General features: G+C 38.7%; 4 protein-coding genes across 6 annotated transcripts; 3 read left to right on the top strand and 1 right to left on the bottom strand.

Annotated features, from left to right (window-relative positions):
* Positions 1 to 9,863: 9,863 nt before the first annotated feature.
* Positions 9,864 to 13,774, top strand: LOC137739564 (E3 ubiquitin-protein ligase RGLG2-like). 3 transcript variants are annotated; one of them, XM_068479178.1, is made up of 13 exons: positions 9,864 to 10,210; positions 10,339 to 10,419; positions 10,809 to 11,228; positions 11,338 to 11,422; positions 11,516 to 11,656; positions 11,748 to 11,858; positions 11,950 to 12,047; positions 12,406 to 12,485; positions 12,572 to 12,677; positions 12,787 to 12,914; positions 13,011 to 13,236; positions 13,325 to 13,381; positions 13,475 to 13,774. In XM_068479178.1, exons 3-13 carry the CDS (start codon positions 10,914 to 10,916, stop codon positions 13,553 to 13,555), a joined length of 1,428 nt encoding a protein of 475 aa, XP_068335279.1. In that variant the 5' UTR covers positions 9,864 to 10,210; positions 10,339 to 10,419; positions 10,809 to 10,913; the 3' UTR covers positions 13,556 to 13,774. The 3 variants fall into 3 exon arrangements, with proteins under 3 accessions (XP_068335279.1, XP_068335277.1, XP_068335278.1); XM_068479176.1 differs by lacking the exon at positions 10,339 to 10,419; XM_068479177.1 differs by lacking the exon at positions 9,864 to 10,210 and having other exon boundaries at positions 10,241 to 10,419.
* Positions 13,775 to 15,731: 1,957 nt separating this feature from the next.
* On the top strand, positions 15,732 to 16,175 carry LOC137739249 (uncharacterized). Its single transcript, XM_068478805.1, has one exon. It carries the CDS (start codon positions 15,732 to 15,734, stop codon positions 16,173 to 16,175), a length of 444 nt encoding a protein of 147 aa, XP_068334906.1.
* Positions 16,176 to 17,846: 1,671 nt separating this feature from the next.
* Positions 17,847 to 21,709, top strand: LOC137740186 (pentatricopeptide repeat-containing protein At4g35850, mitochondrial-like). The gene is made up of 12 exons (XM_068480011.1): positions 17,847 to 17,990; positions 18,078 to 18,382; positions 18,482 to 18,547; positions 18,803 to 18,900; positions 19,005 to 19,122; positions 19,212 to 19,418; positions 19,815 to 19,891; positions 20,028 to 20,121; positions 20,580 to 20,645; positions 20,750 to 20,827; positions 20,966 to 21,067; positions 21,180 to 21,709. Exons 1-12 carry the CDS (start codon positions 17,966 to 17,968, stop codon positions 21,276 to 21,278), a joined length of 1,335 nt encoding a protein of 444 aa, XP_068336112.1. The 5' UTR covers positions 17,847 to 17,965; the 3' UTR covers positions 21,279 to 21,709.
* A 719-nt stretch (positions 21,710 to 22,428) lies between these two features.
* Positions 22,429 to 24,733, bottom strand: LOC137740111 (ras-related protein RABB1b-like). Its single transcript, XM_068479919.1, has 6 exons — positions 24,577 to 24,733; positions 24,328 to 24,467; positions 23,698 to 23,780; positions 23,044 to 23,248; positions 22,895 to 22,963; positions 22,429 to 22,696 (listed from the first exon to the last, which is right to left on the bottom strand). Exons 1-6 carry the CDS (start codon positions 24,620 to 24,622, stop codon positions 22,607 to 22,609), a joined length of 633 nt encoding a protein of 210 aa, XP_068336020.1. The 5' UTR covers positions 24,623 to 24,733; the 3' UTR covers positions 22,429 to 22,606.
* Between the last annotated feature and the right edge of the window lie 281 nt (positions 24,734 to 25,014).

Genomic DNA, 25,014 nt, shown 5'->3' with positions numbered 1-25,014 from the left:
GGCTTGCTCCAAAAATCCATTGGGATTCTTTTACCCCATTGGAATGTTGCGTGGTGCAAGGTCCGTCCCATGGCCCAGGGTCATAGCCCACACAGGAGGTGCCAAGTCTCCGACAGGAAGCTCGATTTAAACGACAATGTCAAACACACCTTACACTGACCGTTTAAAGTCATCACTGGTTCAAATCGGAGCTGGTTCGGTTCGGGCTAATTCCAATCCATTAATTTTCTTTAATTGGAGCTGGTTTGGGCTATGCTGTAATTTTGTATAAACAAATGAGTCGAATGCCGTGACAAAATAGTCGTGACGTCATAAGTGTGATTTGCACCATACTTTAGGTATCGTTTGGTATGCAGATGGGACGGGACGGGACGGAACGGGACGAAACGGGACGGGACAGGACGGAACGGAACGGAGCGGGAGCAAAGATGCCCTCGGATGGAAACAAGGAGGAAGAAGAGGGAGATGGAGAGGTTATAATTTTGTGTTCCACGGATGTGGAACAAGTCGTTCCAGGGGGTGAGGTGGAACGAAAATTTACCCAAAACTCGTCCCGTGGAACAGCTTGTTCCACCCGTTTTAGGCGCACCAAACATGGGACGGAACGCCTTGTCCCACTCTGTTCCGTCCCGTCCCACGTACGAAACGGTACCTTATTGCACAAGTTATGTCCGGTCCACATTGAAGCGTATGCAAATACACAAGTCAAATTTAATGAAAAGTATTAAAAGTCCTTTTGAATTTTGCCGTGACAGTTCCATCATTGATGCACACTAATATGGTGGAAAAGTATTCCCTTTCGGTTCTTGCCTGGAAATGGATGGTCTTGACAGAACGATGCGAATCTTTAGACAATGCTCGCGTCCACTTTTATGAGTGCGTTTATTTGAAAAAAAAATATATGTATTTAATCACACGCGAGAGAGACTTTTTAGAGAACAGGTTGCCGTGGTAGCAGCATTCGGGGCCGCTACTATGTCAAGAGGGTTTTACACATGATCATGTCATAGTGAATTGGAACATTATGATGGCGGTGACTTTTTTTTGTTAGTCATTTTCGACCATCTTGTACGCTAACGTTAGATTAATGTATTTTTTTTATACAAATTTTGTAATTTGATTATTCAAAACGAATCAACAACTAATTGCACAAAATCACAGTCAATGATACTCTCAACTGGATAAAGAAATAAGAAAACAAAAAAAAGTCGACTTCCAAACTAAAATAAAATGTATATAAATATAGAAAATTGTTATTAGCACTTCAAAAATCTCATTTGGCACTCCAAACTTTCTATAATTAGAAAGAAAAATACACTTGTGCAGAGTGTATAATAAGATTTTTGAAATACTAATAACAGCTCCCTAAATATGTCTTAACAAATATTGTACTCGGCATGTACACAAATAATAAGCATATACCATTGGCGAATTGGAATTTTTCGTTTTTCTTTTCTACTCGTTATTCCTTTTATGCTACAAAATAAAGATAGAAAAGAATCCAGAACTGAGTCAGTGTTTAAGTACCCTAGAAAGAGCAACAATTTACTTATCAGCTCCGTCATGGAAATGCGTCCCACCTCCTGGAAAACTGATCTTGTCCCCATTCACAACCATCCAATTCTGATCAGATTTCACGTGTGCAAGATGGGTGTGTGGAATGTTGGCCTTCCACACTTCATCTCTACTTTACGGCCATCTTATAGCTATCTGAAACTCTAGAAATGGTTTCGTCGGAATCATCACTAAGCGAAGTCAAGCAAAGTAAAACTCATACAGAAGCAATGACAACCAACCTTATAACCAAGCGGGGGCGGTATCAAGAAATTATAACGCCGCTCTGGAGCCGGGCAATGCCGCTCGTGGTGCTCCCTAAACGTCAAATTCGGCTTCAATCGCGGTTGGTAGATAAGGTTTCTATCAAGACATGGTATCAACTCTGAAAACTGTAAATCACAAATCTGCAAAAACAGGAAAACGCCATAAACTTGAGCAAAAATGAGCACATTGTACTAATTCTGGAACAAAAAGTTTAACATCTATGGATTATAAAGAACAGCATTCAACAAAATCCAGATACAACAATCCGTTATACAAAAGGGTGCAACTTCTTCTTCCCAAATGAAAACCCCAAATGATGCAATTGAAGTATGCATTAATCTTTGATTAACTAGCAACAATTACACTAATCACCAAAAATAAGTAAACCATTAATTACTGTGTTGCATACAGGCAAGCTTTTAAGGATCTCAGAGCCGTGCTCCTGATCGTCATGCAAATGATCCAAATCGCGATGGAGAACGAACCCACCGAAAAGCGGGTGGAGTCCATCGGAGCCGGAAGCTTCCTCGTCGGATCTCCGCGAGCCCGGCCCCAAAGAACACCCGTAGTACAAACAGAGCAAGCCCAGGCAGGCAATGAGAGCGATTATAGCGAACTTCAGCAGCTTGTTCGCAGCGGGAAAGAACTGACCTCGCCATTGTGCTTCATTTCCGTACGTTCTTCGGGTTGGGGCTAGCCGTCAACATGGGTGAGAGAGTGCGAGCAGCTTTAGCTACCCGCTTTTCGCGGGAGACAGAAAGGGATGGCGATGCTAGCGTGCGGTCGAGACTACTTGAGTACCCAGCAAATCATTATGAGTTCGGTTGAAAATGTTTTTAAAACGATTAAAAGTCTTTTGTAAAATTGATTTTGAGTTCTAAAAACATTTTAGGAAAAGCAGCACAAGATATATGCTTCTCTTACAGGAAGCACTTAAAAGTATTTTTCAGGATTCACTTAAATTTTTACTAAGGATTGGTTTCAAAAACATTTTCACCAAAAACACTTAAAAACACTTCCAAACGAGCTCTATATACCTAAAGTACCCTCCTACTTGTTTATTTTTTGGGAAAATTTGGCAGTGACTTTGAAACCTTGTTCCACCGTGAGTATCAAGCAGATGACTTGATATACCTAAAGTACCCTTCGATTTGTTTTTTTTTAAAGGAAAAATTGGCAGTGACTTTGACCATCTTCCCTTTCTAAACTTTTAATTTGGTTATGAACTTAGGAAACATTGAATTCGACTCAATTGTTGATGCATCTTTTGGCTATTCTCACATGCGTGTCTAAAGACGTTGCTTTATTTGTTGTTGACGATTGGAAGGTTTGGGAGGAGACGATGGTGACGGTCATCGCCAAATGCCAAAGAGGGAGAAAAAAGCAGGGTCAGGACTTCGTCTTTTCTAATTTTTGGACCCATCCCGTTTATTCTTAAAAAATTTAAACCCCCCCCCCCCCCCCTCTTTTCCAATCCGCTTGTATTCATCCCAACCTGTGGGTCCAAAGTTCGTTTGCCAAACTCTAGTTTGTAGCCGCATAGAAGTACGTAAGGCCTACTCCAAAAATCCATTGGAATTCTTTTACCCTACTGGAATGTTGTGTGGTGCAAGGCCTGTCCCATGGCCCAGGGTCACAGCCCACACAGGAGGTGCCAAGTCTACGACATGAAGCTCAATTTAAACGACAATACCAAACACACCTTGCTATGACCATTTAAAGTCATCACCGATTCAAATTGGGGCTGGTTCAGTTCGGACTGATTCCAATCCATTAATTTTCTTTAATTGGAGCTGATTCGGGTTGTGCTGTAATTTTGTATAAACAAATGAGTTGAGAGCCGTGACAAAATAATCCTGACGTCACATGTGTGATTTGCACTGCATCTTATTGCACAAGTTATGTCCGGTCCACATTGATGCGTATACAAATACACAAGCCATATTTAATTAAAAATATTAATCATTTTTGCCGTGACAGTTCCATCATTGATGCACAGAAATATGGTTCTTGACTGGAAATGGATGGTCTTGACAGAACGATGCGAATCTTTAGACAATGCTCGCGTCCACTTTATGAGTGCGTTTATTTGAAAAAAAATATATGTATTTAATCACACGCGAGAAAGACTTTTTAGAGAACAGGTTGCCGTGGTAGCAGCATTCGGGGCCGCTACTATGTAAAGAGTGTTTTACACATGATCTTGTCATAGTGAATTGGAACATTATGATGGCGGTGAGTTTTTTTTGTTAGTTATTCTCGTGAATTGATCATCTTGTACGCTAACGTTAGATTAACGCATTTTTTTATACAAATTTTGTAATTTGATCATTCAAAACGAATCAACAACTAATTGCACAGGGTCACAGTACAGTGATACTAAACTTGATAAAGAAAGAAGAAGAAAAAAAAAAAGTCGACTTCCAAACTAAAATAAAATGTATATAAATATAGAAAATTGTTATTAGCACTTCAAAAATCTCATTTGGCACTCCAAACTTTCTATAATTAGAAAGAAAAATATACTTGTGCGGAGTATAGAATAAGATTTTTGAAGTACTAATAACAGCTCCCTAATATGTCTTAACAAATATTGTACTTGACATCTACACAAATAATAAGCATAGACCATTGGCGAATTGGAATTTTTCGTTCTTCTTTTCTACTTGCTACTCCTTTGATGCTACAAAATAAAGATAGAAAAGAATCCAGAACTGAGTCAGTGTTTAAGTACCCTAGAAAGAGCAACAATGTACTTACCAGCTCCGTCATGGAAATGCGTCCCGCCTCCCGGAAAACTGATCTTGTCCCCATTCACAACCATCCAATTCTGATCAGATTTCACTTGTGCAAGATGGGTGTGTGGAATGTTGGCCTTCCACACTTCATCTCTACTTTCCGGCCATCTTATAGCTATCTGAAACTCTAGAAATGGTTTCGTCGGAAGCGAAGTCAAGCAAAGTAAAACTCATACATAACCAATGACGACCAACCTTATAACCAAGCGGGGTGCGGTATCAAGCAATTATAACGCCGCTCTGGGGCCGGGCAATGCCGCTCGTAGTGCTCCCTAAACGTCAAATTCGGCTTCAATCGCAGTTGGTAGATAAGGTTTCTATCGAGACATGGTATCAACTCTGAAAACTGTAAATCACAAATCTGCAAAAACAGGAAAACGCCATAAACTTGAGCAAAAATGAGCACATTGTACCAATTCTGGAACAAAAAGTTTAACATTTATGGATTATAAAGAACAGCATTCAACAAAATCCAGAAACAACAATCCGTTATACAAAAGGGAGCAACTTCTTCTTCCCAAATGAAAACCCCAAATGATGCAATTGAAGTATGCATTAATCTTTGATTAACTAGCAACAATTACACTAATCACCAAAAATAAGTAAACCATTAATTACTGGGTTGCATACAGGCAAGCTTTTAAGGATCTCAGAGTTGTGCTCCTGATCGTCATGCAAATGATCCATATCGCGATGGAGAACGAACCCACCGAAAAGCAGGTGGAGTCCATCGGACCCGGAAGCTTCCTCGTCGGATCTCCGCGAGCCCGGCCCGAAAGAACACCCGTAGTACAAACAGAGCAAGCCCAGGCACGCAATGAGACCGATTATAGCGAACTTCAGCAGCTTGTTAGAAGCGGGCAAAGAACTGAGCTCGCCATTGTGCTTCATTTCCGTACGCTCTTCGGGTTCGGGCTAGCCGTCAAGCCCGATGGATCCGACCGAGTTTTTCTGGAGCATGGCCATGGGTGAGAGAGTGAGAGCAGCTTTAGCTACCTCTTTTCGCGGGAGAGACAAAGGGATGGCGGTGCTAAAGTGCGGTCGACACTATGTGAGTACCAAGCAAATGACTTGATATACCTAAAGTTGTTTATTTTCAAGGAAAATTTGGCCGCGACTTTGAGACCTTGTTCCGCCGTGGGTATCAAGCAGATGACTTGATATACCTAAAGTACCCTTCGATTTGTGTATTTTTTAAGGAAAACTTGGCAGTGACTTTGAACCTTCCTTCACCGTGCTTTTTAAACTTTTAATGTGGTTATGAGCTCATAAAACATTGAATTCTGAGTCAACTGTTGAAGCATCCTTTAGCAATTCTCACATGCGTGCCCAAAGACGTTGCACAATTTGTTGTTGGCGATTAGAAGGTTTTGGGAGGAGATGATGGTGATGGTCGTCGCTAGACGCCAGAGAGAGGGAGAAATAATCCGGGCCAGGCCCTCGTTTTTTCTAATCTTTGGACTCATCCCGTTTATTTTTAAAATATTTAAACCCGTCCCGTACCTTTTCTAATCCGTTTGGACTCATCCTGACTTGCGGGTCAAAGGTTTGTTTGCCAAACACTAGTTTGAAGCATCCCTTGGCTATTCTCACATGCATGCCCAAAGACGTTGTGCAATTTGTTGTTGGCAATTAGAAGGATTGGGAGGAGACGACAATGATGGTGATGGTCGTCGCCAAACTCTAGTTTGTAGCCTTGTGGGATCAAATGAGAATTGAGAGTGTGGAAGTAGGTGGGGCCAGCTTCAGAAATCCATTGGGATTCTTTTACCACATTGGAATGTTGTGTTGTGCGAGGGCCACCATGGCCCAAGGTCATAGTCCACAGTCGGTGCCAAGTCTACGACACACGAAGCTTTTAAACGACAATGTCAAACACAGCTTGTTGTGACCATTTAAAGTCACAACCGGTTTCAATGGGTTAGTTCGGTTCAGGTTGATTCTAATCCATAAAGGTTATCTTCAACCGAAAGAGAGTCAAAGGGTCATATTTAGTCCTATAGGCCTACAAGATTTTTTTTTTTTTTAATAAACAGTGTCAAACCATATTTTATATCATCTCTAATCGAGGGGACCAAAATATCATAGGCCAAAACATAGCCCTTTGACAAAAAAAAACCCATCTTTAACCAAAGGGGGTTATTTTTTAGCCCCTCAATAATTTATTATTTTAATTGAATTAAACTACCGTATTAAAATAAGATTTTCAAACATATTTTGAGTGCTACTTGTCGCTAAATGAATAAGCCTCCGGATTTTTTTTTATTTTTATATAATGAAAACGATGTGAAAATTGGTGAAGAATTGAAATAAAATAAGGTAAGATAGTATGAAATGATGAAAATGACGTGAGAAATGTTGTAGAAATGACTTAGGTATTTATAGGAAAAAATTAGAATTAAAAAAAAATTTGTCAAAAAAAAAAAAAAATCAAATGCAATAGGAACTTGACGTCTGATTATGGCCAACTCGCTAACCTAGTGGCTGATTTTTGGCCGGATGGGACCCACAAGTCAGTCTAGCTTTCGGTTGAAGACGATTTTCGTGTCAAAATAAACTATATTTTAGCCTATAACTCTTTAACCGAGTCGGTTGGAGATGTTCTAATCAAAATGACATCAAACCAATGTCAAAGAAACAGCAACTATGACTTTTCCCCTTTCCCTTCTTTTATGGGAACTCAAAACTCAAGTGACCTTTCTTCTTGCAGGACCACTCTATGTTTTGTGCCCTTACCTCTTGCCATTGACTGGTGGTCCGCCTTTTGCACTTCCGAATAATATTGTGTAAACAAGATAAGTCGAAAGCCGTGACAAAATGGTCGTGACGTCACAGGAGTGATTTGCACCATATCTTATTGCACAAGTTATGTCCATCCACATTGTTGCGTATACAAATACACAAGCCATATTAATTAAAAATATTAAAGGTCCTTCTCATTTTTGCAGTGACAGTTTCCATCATTGGTGCACAGAAATATGGTGGAAGATTATTCCCTTTGGGTTCTTGACCGGAAATGGGTGGCCTTGACAGAAGGATGCGAATCTTTAGACAATGCTCGCGTCCACTTTATGAGTGCGTTCATTTGAAAAAATTTATGTATTTAATCACATGAGATAAACTTTTAAAGTTTGTTTGGACGTGCTTTTAAAATTATTGAAAGTATTTTGGTGAAAATATTTTTAAAACCAATTTTTAGTAAAAATGCAAGTAAATTCTGGAAAGCACTTAAGGTGCTTCCTGGAAGAAGCACATCATTGGTGCTTCTTGCAAAAATCATTTTAAGTGCTTTTAGAATCCAAAAATATTTTATCTAAAACCGTTTTTAATTATTCCAAATGAGCCCTTAAAGTATAGGTTGCCGTCATAGCACCATTCCGGGCTGCTTATACGTAAAGAGGGTTTTAGACATGATTTTGTCCTTGTGAATTGGAACATTATGATGGCGGTGAGCTCCTTTCTTCTTAATCTTTCTTGTGAATTGACCACCTTGTACATCAACTTTAGGTTAACGTATTTTTTAATACAAACTTTGCAATCGCAGTCTTCGTTCGACTGATGTATTTTTTAATCATCATTTAAAATTTATTTCTATAAAAATTCAATTAAGTTACGTGTGTAACAAATTAACGATTTGACATTGGCATAATGAAGCGGGATAAGCTTCTTTTTATTTTGTGCACATAGATAACTAGATTATCTTTTATTTAATTGATTTTTATTTTTTACATGAAATCTTTAAAGAATCATTAAGAAAAATAAACAATTTTGATTATGAAATTTATACGAAATGTGTTAATGTGAAGAGAATGAACACGGTGGTGCACCTATGGATAAACAGAAGTATAGTCCCATCTACATCAACTTGTCACAGTCGAGTCAATTCATTATAAATATATTAATTGTTATAAAAATCATCATATCTCTTCAAACACACATAAACTAAACAATTGCCAAATATTATGAAAAGATTTTGACTATGTCAAGATACAATAATACACGTAAGTGACAATCTAAATTTCATTTAGAAGTGCTTTTAAAATAAATAAAAATAATTTTAACAAAATAATTTTTTAAATTAATATTTAGTAAAAATACAATGAATTGAAAAAAAACACTTCAAATATTTTTGAAACTTAAAAATATTTATAAAAAAACACTTTTAATAAATTTAAAAGTATTTATAAACGAGTCACTATCATATATTACAAAACACACCGAAACGCAAATATTATCCTTTTTCCAGAATACAAGATGAGATTAGGGAGTTTGGAGAACGTGAGGCTACAGTCGCGGCCAATCATTCATCCATATCCTAGGTGGACTTTCTCGTAATTCAAACCAGAGTTTTTTCTAAACAAAAAATAAACCAGAACTCAAAAACTTTCAATTTCCGTTTTCAAAACACCGAATCCAAAAACAAAAACACCCATTATTAAGGTACCCACTTCGGCGAAACTTCCATGTGCAGAGCCCCAACTTTCTTCTGATTCCAATTTTCTTAAATATTTAGTTTTTCAAAAGAGAACTCAGAAAAAGTAGCTCTAAAGCGTTCCCATTTTCTTAAAGATGCAATAATACACGTTAGTCACAATCAAAGCTTACTTAAAAATGCTTTTAAAATGATTTAAAATATTTATGGTAAAAATATTTTTAGAACCAATAATCAGTACTAGCATATGGGCACAGAGAAAATTTTGTATTTTTGTTTTTGAAATAGAATGAGAGATGAAGAGAGATGGAGAGAATGTGGAAATTGGAAGTTTTTATTTTTTTATTCTTTATTTTTATTAGAGATATGTTAGGATTACATGTAGGTGAGGCTTTAAAAAAAATAGCAAAATTTGGTTGTGTGAAATTACATTTCTGTTCCATAGTTCTTATTCATTTTCTGTTTTAATTAGAATGTTAAACTGGTAATTTCATAAGATTTTGGTTGACAATGAGTGTTTTATTAATTAGTAGAAGTTAATAGAGATAAAAGTGAATTATAAAAAAAACATTTCAAATACTTTTGAAACTTAAAAACATTTTATTAAAAAATTATAAGTATCTAAAAACAAGTCATTATCATATAACACAACAAGTATTAACCTTTTTCCAGAATACAAGATGAGATTAGGGAGTTTGGAGAACGTGAGGCTACAGTCGCAGCCAATCAACCACCCAATCATTCATCCATATCCTAGGTGGACTTTCTCGAAATTCAAATCAGAGTTTTTTCTGAGGAAAAAAAAAACTTTCCATCTCCGTTTTCAAAAACACCGAATCCAAAAACAGTAACAGCCATTGTTGCGGTACCCACTTCGGCGAAACTTCCAGCCCCAATTTTCCTCTGATTCCGATTTCTCAAATATTCAGTTTTTCAAAAGAGAACTCAGAAAAAGTAGAGCTAAACTAAAGCTTCCCCACTTTCTTCCAAAAGAAAAAGAGCTTCCCCCACTTTCTGATCATATTTTTATAATCGACTAATTAGATCCACCAACCCATTAATCTACTAATTAAACCTAACTCAGTCTCCCTCTCCCTCTCATCGCTGCAAGCCTTCCATTGGCGGCTACTCGCCATGTTTCAGAGCCCTCCTTCCTCAGGTACGTACGATCGAGATCGAGATCTCTCAGTCCGTTCGACAGTGTCGCTCTGATTTTTCGTTTCAGTATTTTGTCTTTTCTTGTTCTCTGCATTATACATGTGATTTTTTATTTGGGAATTTTATTAGTTTTGGTGGGTACGCCATCAAAATCTTACCCTCTTGTGGCTTGCGGTGGAAGCGACACTTGGCGCCTAATTTTCGGCTAAGGTAGAAAACTTAGCAGAACAGGGGTTTGTTTTAAGTCGGCGGTGAATACAATTTTGTAATGGTATGAACGAGTCGTGTCCAACTTTGTGTCCTTGAGCCTTCCAAATCACCCTTCAAATTTGCGAAACTGAATACGAACTTTCTTTAGAGACTTCCACCAATCCTCACCTGTTCCGAACTCTGTTTTCGAGTCCTCACATATATATATATATATGCGCCCACCAGTATTGAATTCAAAGTTTTCGCTTTCTGGGTTTTGTTTTGGCTGCCTTGTGGGTGTGTATTTTGAATTCAAAGTTTTCGCTTTCCGGGGCTTTTTTGGCTGTTTTTAGGTGCGGATTTGAGTTCATAGTTTCTGCGTTCTGGGTTTTGTTTTGGCTGCTTTGTAGGTGCGGATTTCGACTCGTTCGGTTGATTTTTGTGGGCTGCATTCGTAAGGGAAAAGGGAAACAGGATTCCTTTTAGATTTTGGGAATTTATTCTGAGTTGGGTTAATGGGTGGGAGAAGTTCAAAAGAGGGGAGCTATAGGCCGGATTCGTCTACTCGTTGGAGTTCTGCGTGGGACGGCTATACGGATGATCAACCAACATATTCTGAATCGTCATATGCTCAACCATCATATGGTCAAGAAAGTAGCCATCCACCACCACCCCAGGAATCTTATCAAATAGCACAGCCTTACTATGCCCCCGAGTACGCTGCTCCTGCAGCCCCTCGGCCGGCTGCTCCTGCAGCCCATCGGCCTCAGGAGAAGAAGTTCGATAGGAGATATTCTAGAATTGCTGATAATTACAATTCCCTGGAGGAGGTAAGATTAGCGCGGCGGTATCTTCTGCAAGCTTCCCTGTTTTTGGGTTAAAGTTTTGTTTAACTGCCTGCGATGGTTAATTATGTTGACCAACTTTACTTGCTTTCAGGTGACGGAGGCTCTTGCGCGTGCTGGTCTCGAGTCTTCGAATCTTATCGTCGGTATTGATTTCACAAAGAGCAATGAATGGACAGGTCAAGCTCATTAGTATCTTATCTCATCTAATAATTTAGTGTAAATTGTGTATGTGTTGCTGTGGAAGATACTGAAATTGGTTGTGTGAATAGGTGCGAGGTCATTTAACCGAAAAAGCTTGCATCACATTGGGAATGTGCCAAATCCCTATGAACATGCGATATCCATAATTGGAAAAACCTTAGCTGTTTTTGATGAGGATAACCTAATTCCCTGTTTCGGTTTTGGAGATGGTAATGTTTTATTTATTTATTGTCGATTTGTTTGTCTAAGGTTTTGTTCTTTCAAACTTGGGATAATAATCATCACTTTGTCACTTTGCAGCGTCAACTCATGATCAAGATGTCTTTAGTTTCTATGATGATAGATATTGCAATGGATTTGAGGAAGTATTGACTCGCTACAGGGAAATTGTTCCTAAGCTACGGCTTGCAGGTTTCACTGATGCTTCCTATATACTTGTTTCCTGACATGGTCATTGTATCAGCTAACCAGTCGTCTTACGTTATCTCATTATGTCTGGCAGGACCGACTTCATTTGCACCTGTAATTGAACAGGCGATGACTATTGTTGAGGAGAGTCACGGCCAGTACCATGTACTGTTGATTATTGCAGATGGCCAGGTATCTTGTTTTAATCTTGTTTTATTTAGTAGAGTATACGCTGGCCGTTCTATAATCTTGTTTTATCTATGAAGGAAATTCCTGCCTTTTCTTATGGGAATTGTCTGTTTGGTTTTAAAGTCTATCCCAGTTCAGGATATCCGCTTGCGGATATCTGAGTGGTGCCTGCCCTGTCTCCTTAAGTTGTGTGATAAGTTAGGTTGTTGGATAGTCCATAGGCGTAATCTTGAAGCTATTCTTAACAAGCTCTGCTGATTCTTGCTCTCCTGTTTTATGATGGTTGCAAGTGGCAATGTTGTATTGTAATTGCAAGTTTTCCCAATATTTTTTTCTGACATAATGTGATTTTTTGCCTTAGGTAACTAGAAGTGTTGATACTGAACATGGCAGGCTGAGCCCTCAGGAGCAGAACACAGTTAATGCCATTGTTGCAGCAAGGTGAGTGTGGTAGTTTTTTTTTCCTAAACATGTGTCGTCGTTTTTTTACCAACCGTTATTGATCTTGTACACTTATTTTATCACAGCAAGCTCCCTCTATCAATTATATTAGTTGGTGTTGGAGATGGGCCCTGGGACATGATGAAAGAATTTGATGACAATATTCCTACTCGGGCATTTGATAATTTCCAAGTAAGTTCTTGGCATTTTAATACGAGTTTCTTTATGTTACTCATGATCGCTCGTTTATGATTATTGGAAAGTACATAACTGGAAAGCAAATTTTTGTTGTTGTTTGTAGTTTGTGAATTTTACGCAAATTATGTCAAAGAATGTGCCACCATCAAGAAAGGAGACGGAATTTGCTCTAGCAGCCTTGATGGAAATTCCTTCTCAGTATAAAGCGACATTAGAACTTAGTATACTGGGGTAACAATGCTGTCCATATTTCTCATCTCTAAAAGCTGTTTGAATACCACTGTGTACTTAATGTTAATACACAATTCTGTTCTTGAAAATGGGCAGCGGTCGGAAGGGCAATATTCCTGAGAGGGTTCCTCTTCCCCCACCAGTGTATGGTGCGTCATCTTTCAGCAGCTCAAAACCTTCTCGTGGTACCAGTTTCAGTACACCATCTTTCACGAAACCTTCTCAAACTACCAGTTATGAGCGTAGTGTTCCCCCTTATTATGGAGACAGCAGTTCCGTCGGTACAGCTCCATCTGCTCCCAGTTCTACCTATGATAATCAGGTATGCGAACTTCTCAGCAGCCACCTTTAAACCTGTTTTGATGCGTTTGTAGCACTCGTGGGTTAACCTTTTATATGGTGTTTAACAGGTTTGCCCCATTTGCCTTACGAATCCGAAAGACATGGCCTTTGGTTGCGGGCATCAGGTACATTTTTGAGTTATAGTTTCAACATGAGTTGAGACGATCATATTGTTAGCACCGTGTTCTTACTTCTCAGTGTTTATGTTTCCGGCGCAGACATGTTGCGACTGTGGACAGGATCTTCAAACGTGCCCAATATGCAGAACGGCAATCCAAACCCGGATAAAACTGTATTAAGGACGACCCTCTTTCGTGCCAGAGAGCATTGTTTGTATTGGGTGTTTTATTTTATTTTATTATTTTTAATCACATTCTTTGTAGTCCATTGCTTTGGAAGATCAACATATGATGATAATGATCCGGGTGTCTGGTATTTTTTTGGGTTGTTTAAAAAGAAAAAGAAATGAAATGCTGCCCTCTGTACATATTTGTAATTTCATTGTTGCCTTTGCTTTATAGATGCCGATCCAGTGGTCCTCTTCTTTTCTTTCTTTGGGGTAAAGTAGGAATTCAGATCCTCTTCGGATTTCACGGTCCTGTTAGACTGAGAAATTGGACGGTTCAAAAGAGGGAGAGAGATTTTGACCGTCGAGGTGAATTAGTAAAATTGACTAATGTGATCGTAAGATTTGTAATGAGTTTGAATCTGGCGGTTCCGAACACAGAAATGATATCGATTCGTAAAATAGGAGATGGTGGTCTGCTATTTCTAGGGAGGTTGACTTCTTGTGGATGGTGGTCCCATCGTCCAAGTGATTAGATGATTGCTTATTGAAAGGGATCCTCTCCGGATCCCTTTCCATTGCTTATGGCAAAAGCTTAAGCAAAAATTCAAATAATTGAGCATGGCTTGCTTTCAAAGCTTCATGTGTCGATTGGATGTAATTAGGGAGAGAAACTTTGGAAAAGTTGCATTGGTCTAATGTCGGGTTGAGTAGGACTAAAATATAGGCTCGTTCGGCATCTTTATTTAAATTTTTAGGTTAGAAGTACAAGCTTGTTGGGTATCTCTACCTAAATTTTTTGTTAAAGATTTTTGGTCGTTGTTATAAGTCAAAATTTATTTGTTTGCAATTAACAATTTTGATCACTTTCCTCAACGTGCAATTAAATTTCTTAACACACTGACAAACAAAATTCTTAACATTAAAATTTTATCATTATTTGGTCCACGAAATCGGCATGGGTAGTACGAATTGTTTTAAACATGGGTCACAAGGTATATGACTCAAAATCTTGCCCTAGTTCTCGATGTCTAGTCTAGTTTTATCCAGATCGACTTACTAAACGAAGCCTTAAGAATTTATACAATTATTTGAGGCAATTTTTTTACTTTTTCATAAAAAGAAAAGGGAAAAAATTAATAATGTTGGTAGTAGACACGTATGACTTAGTTGTGGAATCAAGGGATTCATGTGTTTTGTGTGGTCATTTTCTTTCTCCATCGGTGTTGGATTGAAGCTTGAAAGAGTGGAGGAGGTGTCACGTTTCTTTTCGCTCGATTCTTCAAATCGGTGACAAGCGTGTTAAAGTTGGATGTCTTTATCTCTATATCAATATGTTGTTTTTGTCTAAAAGAGCGTGATGCATCATGCATGGTGTTTTTTGTCCTATTAATTTATGTGTTATAATATTACAATAGAATGAATGACGTATTAGTTATGTCATCTATTAGAGTACAACAATGATCATTTTGAGAACGCAGTTTATGAGAGGAGTCGGTTTTTCGGCACTGAATTCTTCGAACATGTAGAATGTGTGATCCTAGATCGAGGTTTGGTGAACTAACTGGTTGCTCCTCTAGTTGAAGTACTAAGCTTTTTCGTTGCCTAGTTTTACACCTTCTGAATATCCCCAAAGGAATTTTTGTTATACTTGACATATGTCAGATCGTTATTGGGCCATTCGTTAAGAATCTGATAAGATATCGCTTTCTAGATCTAGACATTAGGCATAATAATTTCTTGCATGACCCATTAACTCAACATGAAACGGCACGACCCATTAACAAATCAAGTCACCATCAGAGCATATGTTAAGAAACAGTTAAGATAAATGAATATGACATGAAACGATACGACTTGTTAAAATAACAGATATAACACAATACGACATGAACACGACATACACGACCTGTTTTTCAAGCCGAATACATGAAACGGTTGACATTGGCTAAAGCATTAACTTCACCTCACCACCTCATCTGCTTTGCTTGTTTGCTACATGAAAATTACTGACCCACCTTGTTTGTTTCATTGAATGCACCTCCTCGAACCACATATTTCCTTGTCCATCACATTATTAACCACCCTAACCCAAAGAAAATAAAATCCAACCACTCAACCCAAACACCATTATCTCATATCCCTCACAGTTTCCATCCAACTCCAAACAACATTTGAAGTTATCTCCAATGACCTCTTCTTCTTCTTCCTCCAGGCTCCCTGCATACCAAAGACTCACACACGACGAGGATCTCGATGATGACGAGTTCGATTTCGAAAAGAACAGAGTGGTGGTGAGGTCAAGGACAAACAATGCTACTACTAGTTGGTGCAGGTTTAGACCGTTCAGAAGGGTTCACTTTCGGAGGAGATCGTTCAAGCTCAGAGTTCCGAGCCTGAGGAGGTTGTTGTTCTTGAGGAGGAGGGTGAAGGTGATTTCTGCTCTGTATGCAAAGGTGGTGAGGAGGTTCAAGGAAGGGCAGTCGCACTTTGGTGATCTCTTTGCTGGCAACTATTTGTTCTTGCAGGTCAACCCTTCCTCGTTGAAGGCCCTTCACAACAAGGGCACTACTACTCAGCATTCCCTTCAGTTCAGCAAACCCTATGCCCTCCCAAGCAAAAACATTGCTTAATCCATTCGGTCATACGCCCCTCAAGGCCGACAATGGCACCACCTACGCCCTCTCAGGGTCGGCGATGAGACCACCTGCATCCTTTCAGGACCGATAATGGCACCACCTGCATCTCCTCAGGACCGGCTTTATTTTTAATGTTAACGAGTTTTCTAGCTTTTTTGGTCACAAATATCGCTTGTATTTTATGTGTAATGCTCACAAGCACATAATAATATAATAATATAATCAAATTCGTATGTATTATGCAAATTTGAGTTATGCTAGTTAATTAAGACAGTGCACTACTAAATTAAAGAGTGTGATCGATCATTTACGCTTATTTAAGGTTGAATCTTGCCCAAGAAATTTACAATATCGCTTCTGATCACTTTGATCTTACTTTCCCCAGTCACCACACCCAATTCATAAATTTTCCATAAACTAATTATTGACAATAAAATATAAAGATTATTACATAAAAATTTTGGGCCGTACCAAGTGTCATAATACAAATTGTTGGATACTTGAAAAAAATTTCAACCACTAATATTATGACATTTGGTGCATCGAGCTGTATTCCCGATATGGACAAAATGGGACATTGGCACGTTGCAATTTGCAATTGGGACTTAATCACAAACAACAACTCAATTAAATGAATGGAAATAACTGGTAACATACTTTTGACCAAACAGAAATAAATATGAAAGGGAGTTGGCAGCTGGGAGTTGCAAGTCACATATAAATATTATGCTTTGCTATCACTTATATCAGTGTAGGGTTATCAGTGATGACGATGTTCAACTTCATCCATCAATTTATAAACGTATCAAATCTCCAAAAACGAAACAATTCTATCATAATCTCACATCAGTTAATTGTGCAATATCAAGATTAAGATCATAGCTTCGTTGGCTGAGACGTGACATGACTAATTAGATATGTTTTATATTATTTAGAGGCTTGCTGAGTTATTTGGTCCGTAGAGTATATTCGTTCATTTGCATCAAGTTCGAATCTCATATTACTAACAATTGTTTTTGTCAAAGTTAAACCATATGTTTAGTGAGTTAACATAGTCAGAGTAGACTTAATTTGGACAATGTTTTAACATGAAGTGATTTAATTACAAGTTTCTTTATATAGAAGCAATGGAATCAATAGGAGTGGACTAAGTTGAAATTGTCTTTGGATTTCATTGTCTAGAGTCTAAGAATCAGAAACACTCAAATTGAATCCAACTATCTCTGTTAGCTCATTTCACTCGTCTACCTCAGACAAACCAAATGCCCTAATCTCTTTCTCTTGAACCATTTGAATTTCCAGGTTATTAAACTACAGACAGTGAGGTCCAGAAAAAATAAATCTAGATCAAAATAAACTAATGGTTTGGTTTTGAAATCCGATCCGAATTGGAAGTCTTGGTATGCAAACTAAGTGGTCAGTGTCTGATGAAATCATTACCGACGGTATTAAGCTCGAAACCGAATCAAAAACCCTAATCTTGTGGGGTCCTCAGCCACCAAATGGACCTCTTGAGATCAGTGTTTGGGCTTCATAGACCACGACAAAATTACAGGCTTTAATACATGGGCCCATTTAAATGTAGTCCTTAAAAAGCCCACATGGTAAAATCGCATGAAAACGGTGCGTTTCATCTGTTCAAGCCAGCGAACGAGAGAAACGCAGGCAAAAACGAAGGAAGCAGAAAGGAAAGAGGGTTTGGGAGAGTTTTGGGGGTTTAGAAACAGATAAACTCGCCACTCTCACTCACTGAGTCGCACAGCGAGTCAACCACAGAGCAAACCATGAGAATCCTCCAATCCATTACTGGTAATCCAAAGCTTCAGAGCTCTGATTTTCCATTAATTTTTTGAAATTTTGGGGACAAAATGTTTATACTGAATCATGCCGCTGCAGGTCAGTGTCGGCCGGCGCTGCGAGCTCTGGGACGGCGGTACTTTGCGGCGGCGGCGACGACGGAGGAATACGCGAAGAGGAACTACGCCAACAACGTGTCGGAGTACAACAGCGTGTTCAATTCCCTCACTGCTCAGAGGAAGCATTTCCTGCTGAGGGATGCGTATGAGGATATGATGCTCGACGGCGTCCAGCCTGACCAGGACAGCTTCCGGTCGCTCATACTGGGCACCCTCAAAGGCTCGAGCTTGCAGGACGCTTTCTTCTTCGCTGACCAGATGAAATCCATGGGCTTGGCCCCTGATGTATGTCATTTGTTTAAATTTGTATCGGCATTTTTGTTTCGTTTTTTCGGAAAATGCGAGTGTGTGTGTGTGGATGTTGAATCGATTGCGTTGTTGTAGGTTAATATGTACAACATATTGATCACATTGTGTGGGAAGTGCAAGCACTCTGATCAAGCGATTCAGGTGCGGGTTTTTACTGCCACTTGTAAGATTCCTTCTATATTGTACAATGTACATGGATGTATAGTATACATTGCATTTTAAGCGGATACCGGCTAAATTCTGTTGGATTGTTCACCGAACATCTGGCCGTTAAACATAGCAAATGTATGCCGTAAAGTGATGTACTCTAGGTTTTTTGCTGTTTATAGCCCAGTCCGATCATTAACAAGGGAATGTGGGTATGTCACTATGTCTTGATGTGATATATTTTAACAGATTTTGGAAGACATGAAGAACTATGAAGTGTCACCCAAGGTACAGACCTACATGTGTCTGCTCAATGCGTGCGCAGCTACTGGCCGATTAGATCGAGTGTATGTTTCTTCTTTTATGCTCTGGTTTTCTGTGCTTGTTTCGTTATTCCAAATGTTGATTTTGTGCCTCATGCGGTTAATTCTGCGTTACATTGTTGATGCAGGTATGCAATTGTCCGTGACATGACTGCTGCTGGTCTTGGGCTAAACAGGTTCTGCTACGCTGGACTTGTAACTGCACTTAGGAACAAAACCCCTTTACCAGATGATTTCGGCACCAAAGTAATTATTTAATCGTTTTCTCCTCTGGTTTGAAGTAAGCTTTTATTTTGTTTCTGTTCAAAGCTCTTATATTCTCCATTTGCACTAAGATTATAGAGTTTGTTGAGCGATCAAAAGAGTGGTCATCGGTTGAAGGATCAAGTATGACTGCTGAAAATGTGATGATGGGTGTGACGGAAGAAGAGTTGTATAATATGCCAACTGCTGAATATTCTCATAGGGGTGGGTTTCTGAATAGGCAACTAACCGTTTATCATGCTGCGTTCCATGCTTGCGCAGACCTCAGGAATGTAGAGGTAATGTCTCACATCTCTATTATCTCATCTCAACGCCACTAAAGAAACCATTGTATCTTGTTTGCTTGCAGGGTCTTTTTCTTGGTTTGTTGATATTGTACTTTCAATCTTTTGTTATTGGGCAATATCCATATCTACCTAACAATATACCACTCTATGCATGGATGTGGCACTACATGGTTCATAAGTTTTATGACCTTGAGAGGCTCTCATGATTCATACTCCCTACCATTATTTAGTTTTTTCTTTCATTATGTTATGAATCAAACTATGAAGAAATGCTGTATGGTTTGAACAATACAACCATAAATTAAGTTGCCTAATAAGATTCCCTTCTCTTTTCCCTTTGCCATAAAAGTTTGATTCTTATGTCTTCACTTCTGTTAATTATGCTAGGTGATGGAAACTCTTCAGGAGATGCTAGCGAAGGAAGGAAAAAGTCCCGATCTGTTTATTGTGTTGCAAATAATGAGGTAAGTAACCTTTTATTACAAAATTTTATTAAATGCACTACATGTTTAAGATGGTATTGTCTTGCTTGTGCGTTAATGTAACCTCAATTGGTTCTGTTGTGTCCGTTTGTCTTCACTGCTAATTTTTTTTATTCAGGTGTTATCTACACTCAGGGGACATTGACCATGGTGTTCAAACTTTTGAAGACTATATGAAGTCAGGAAAGCCTCCTGTAGTAGAACTATATACGGTGAGTTAGGCAACAAACACAATTCTTTTGTCATGAAACCATCACTTTCTTTTCATATATGGACACTGGTCCTTTGATTATGTGTTGTGGAAAAAACTCAAAAGTGAGAATAATGTTCTTGGTTTAAGAGAATCTGATTTATTGCTTCATTGACTAGCTTACGTAGAAACCATTTTTATCAGTTTTTCTCATGTTTTTGTTTAAAATCCAAAACATAATTGTGCCAGGAACAAGTATAATTGGTTCAGTTTGTCCTATTTAATATGTAACGTTGAAATATGTGGCTGGCTAGTTGTTTGTTCTTAATCTTTTCTTATTATAACGTATTGTATCCTGATGCTTTGTTTTAGCATCTCTGCCACACAAAATGATAATTTTTTTTTTTTCACTTAATGTGTTATTAGTCTTTTTATCATTCAGATGCATACCCTAATTTACGCTGAACTATGTTTCTGTAGACGCTTGTGGAGGGAGCCATGATTGGATATACTCCCAAGGGAATGAAAATTGCCGAAGAAACACTGGTATGGTTGTTCTATTGTAGCTTCTAATTCTTAAATCAAGTTTTTGATATTTCAAATCACGGCCGTAGTCAAAATCATTTTAAGGTTTTCATGTTCCAATGCAGGTGAATATGAATTCCCGGAGCTTCTTCTTAAGTCCAAAAATGGGGAGTGATCTTCTCCTTCAAGCTGCTGGTGACGAGGTGCGCAACTTAAAAGAGTTATCTCTAGTTGCTATATTGCTATAAAGAATTGAAAGAATTCTTCACCTGTCCTGGGTCTATGCATTTTGTATTAGTTTCGATTGTCTTACTATAAATATTTTGTGCTCTTTTTTGCAGACTGGAGGTTATAGTGTTGCCAACTATATCTGGGACCTGATGGAAGCGCGTAAAATAGTTCCTCAATTCCTTTCGGTAGAAGCATATTACAAGGGATTAAAAGTGAGTCTCTGGCCTTACGATGTATTAATATAAGTCCTAATAATCGGACTCAGTGTGTCATCTTTGTGGTTTTTGACAATTGTTTCCTTCATTTCTGTGTCTGAAATGGCAGAAACGTGAGATTCCTGAAGATGATCCACGACTGCAACATGTTACGAGGACATACAATGACCTTCGCGCCAGAAGGGGCCCTGGACAAGCTATTAGATAAACAATGACGAAAGTTGCTCCGAGGAGGAGCTATTTCATGGACTTCTACTTGTAGTGACATTATTGCTGCTTCAAAGGAAATGAGACATCGTTTTGTCCTGGTATCGGAGGCTTGGGATACCATACGGCATACGCTGGGTTACATCGGGCATATCTTTTTGAAGTTTGTTTACCAAAACGGTGATCTAAGTTTAGTTAATTTTTTCTGGATGCGTTAAGGATGTGAATAATGAATGTTTTTTTCTTCCTGCAAGTTTACTTATTGCCCGTGAATGGGAAATTGACTAGTAATAATTGAGCTGAAAACTCATTTAGCACTAGAATTTAAAGGTATTCCAGTTTAGGTTTATTCCTCTTTACTTGTAAATCGGAATTATCAAGTTCGATTTTCATAACTGACGAATTTGATGTCAAATTATTATGGTTGACTTATTTTATGTCTTAACTCAATTCTCTTACCCTAAAAACTACAAATTTGAGCTATTTGCCGGAGCGGCGACCATGTAGTGATATATGTTACAACACATGTATCTATGTGTTAATATTATCTGCACTTTAACTTCGTAACATATTAACACGTGAATTACTAGTATCACTAAGTAACATTCTTTTTAGGAAGCAAACAATTTCATCCCTTGAGCAAAGCCCGAACCTTATATTTTGGGCTCCTTGAGCAAAGCCTGAACCTAATGTTTGGGCCCTTTGGGCAGCAGAAAAAGCCCATCAAATATAGAGAGAAGCGAAACGGTGCGTGTAAGCCATCTTTGTAGGAAGACAGTGTGAGACTCACCGAGCAGCAGAGCAAGAGCTCCACCGCCGTCGAACCGCCGCACTCTGCTTCTGGTAATCTACGAACCCTAATTCCATAACTCAATAATCACAGATACTTAACCTTCATTTTTAATACATAATTATTAATCCAGAAAATCTCAGTTCGATATCTTCTGATTTTCTTATTAATTTTCCATGTTTTGGGTTTTTGTTTCAGCTTTGAATTCAGCGATTAGGGCAAACTGCCATCTCCATTTGGTTTCGACCGGATCACAAAATCACGTCGTAGAAACCGTGCGAAAAATACTTGTATCTGTATTTACTTATCTGATTCATTACTTTTCAGTTGAGCTTTGTTAACTGGTCAAACAAATCACACTGTTGAGAAATATTTCAGCATTTAAAACGGCGAAACCCCGAAAAGAAAATGAAATCGATCCAAGAACTCTATACATTCAATGTTTTTCACAAAGTAGCAGCATCACAGTTGAGAGAGTATGTCCAAAGTACAGATGAATTGCACAAACGGAGTGAATACAGAGTCTATTTCTGTTCTAATCAGCTGCAACATCCGCCTCTCTGAGCAACCGTTCCGCCCGAGCCTGATTGACCCTGGGGCCGGCCATATCCAACCTTGATGCCGGATGACTGCAAACATCACAAAAACATTCATTTTCATTCTTCAGATAGAAGCTACGAGGCCGAAGTTTATACGATCGGATAATCCGGTAAGCTAGTTATGGTTAACGAGATCACGTAATGCAAGCAGACTCAAAACGAAAGTTCATGCATTGCGTCCCGACTCCTTTAGCTACCGTTTCCCACAATAAATGACTCGACATTTACCTCATTAGATACGTCGAATACGCCTTCCTGAATATTCTGAAGAATCTTTGCAGCAGTCTTTATGAAGGCCTGAAAAGTATGTTACTCAATGAGTTTAAACATTGTAAATTAAAATAGAGTACGGGTTTGAACTGGTTGAGTTACATCACCTCCTCGACGTTTTGTGCCGTCCTTGCAGATGCCTCCAAGAATAAAAGCCCATTCTCCTTTGCAAATTGCTCTCCTTCCTCTTTGCTGACAGCTCTTCGGTGCGACAGATCACACTTGTTCCCTATGAGCATGATCGTCATGTTAGGATTTGCATGCTGCCGGGCATCCTCCAGCCAGCTCGCAAGATGATTAAATGTCTCTCTCCTGGGAAACAAAACAACTTTAATCACTTCCTATCTCTGGTTGAATTGGGGAAAATATACATATGCATCAGTAGGGCTCTGTTAATCCGAACTGGACACCACGGCTACAAAAATGCCACTCCCTTCCATAAAAAGGAGGAATACTAGGGCCAAAAGAGCATTTAAAAGGATCTGTCAATTGGAAAAACTTGCAAATATATACCATAAGATGTGTACGGTAGCCCATTTTTAATTTTCGCAACATGAAGCCTAATATAAAATGAAAACTGCGGAGATTTATGCAGAATGTTAAATAGAGAAAGATGCACTACAACTTATTAGGCATATATCTCTGAAGAATCGTGAGTTCAGTATGTGATTCATATGCATCACTGACGTAATATCCACTCGGACCAGACACACACAGAGCTACACAAAGTTGAAAAACATACAAAACGCACACCCACCCACCTGGTTATGTCATAGACCAGAAGCGCTCCAGCTGCTCCTCTGTAGTAAGACCTAGTGATCGATCTGAAAGATTCTTGCCCAGCCTGAAATGCAAAACCGAGGATCCTTGCTTAAGAAGTTAAGAATATTCACAGTACTCCTAAGAAACAGCAACGACTACTGGAATTAAATACATAAGGCGCAACTTCTCGAACACGTCTTAGCAAATACAATTTCGTAAGAGACTAAAACCAACACAATGCGCAAAAGAAAACTAAATACCAATAGCATACATAAAGAATCAGCCTTATGCCTACCCAACAAGCCACAAATAACAACAACAACAACAACCAATCTTTATCCCACTAAGTGGGGTTGGCTGTATGAATCATAGAACGCTCGGTTTTGCGCCATGTCTACCGTTAGCAGTAAGAAGATGAAACCTTTTCATCATTGCAAACCCGAATAAGACCGGGCCAATCGAAAATTCTAAAACTTCGATATGTTGTCGTCAAGTTACAGGCACATACAAGTAAACTTTACGGAAAGGCAAATTCAGATTGGTACCAAACCATAAACCCAATTCACCACGAAAATTCTATTTTCTCAGTAGCCAAACAGAAAACAAGAAGGGAAGTACATGTAACTTACGGTGTCCCAAATCTGGAGCTTGATAGGACGACCATCGATGGTGACCATTCGAGCTCCGAACTCGACACCGATGGTAAGATCATGCACAGGCTGGAACCTCTTATCCGTGAATTGCAACAACAAGCAAGACTTTCCGACACCTACAAATCCAAACCCAAAACCCAATTGCTTTAAAACCTCAATTCTCACACCAAACAAACAAAAAAAATCAAGAAAAATCAGAAAGCTATGGATTGGAGGAATTGAGACCTGTGTCGCCGATGATGATGTACTTGAAGAGGTAGTCGTAAGACATGGTTTAGTATCGGAGGGAGAACGGGGAAGAAGGAGGGGACAGTTCGCTCTTCTCCTCGCTGTCTTTGCCTTTTTGCTGGTTCTGTATTTTCTGGTTTTTGCCCGCCTGATTATTGTTTTGTTCTCTTCTCTATTATTATTTTTATTTGTTATTTATTATTTTATTAAATAAGTTTCAACTAAATCACCGACATCTGGAGTCGTAAGAATTTGGATATACCTCAAATGACTAGATTCTTAATTAATAAGTTGACTTATTGTAGTATTCTTAAGCCCGACTATATCATATTCGTGTCGCTTTTGTGTCATAATAATTATTCGAATCAAATTTGTTATCTCAAGAATTTTTTAGCAGTTGACGCTATAATGACCTGATTCTTAAATTGTAACGGT

Source organism: Pyrus communis, chromosome 7 (genome assembly GCF_963583255.1).
Source record: "Pyrus communis chromosome 7, drPyrComm1.1, whole genome shotgun sequence".
Classification (NCBI taxonomy): domain Eukaryota; kingdom Viridiplantae; phylum Streptophyta; class Magnoliopsida; order Rosales; family Rosaceae; genus Pyrus; species Pyrus communis.
The sequence above is the reverse complement of the archived record's forward strand: the minus strand, read 5'-3'. Positions and strand labels throughout refer to the sequence as shown.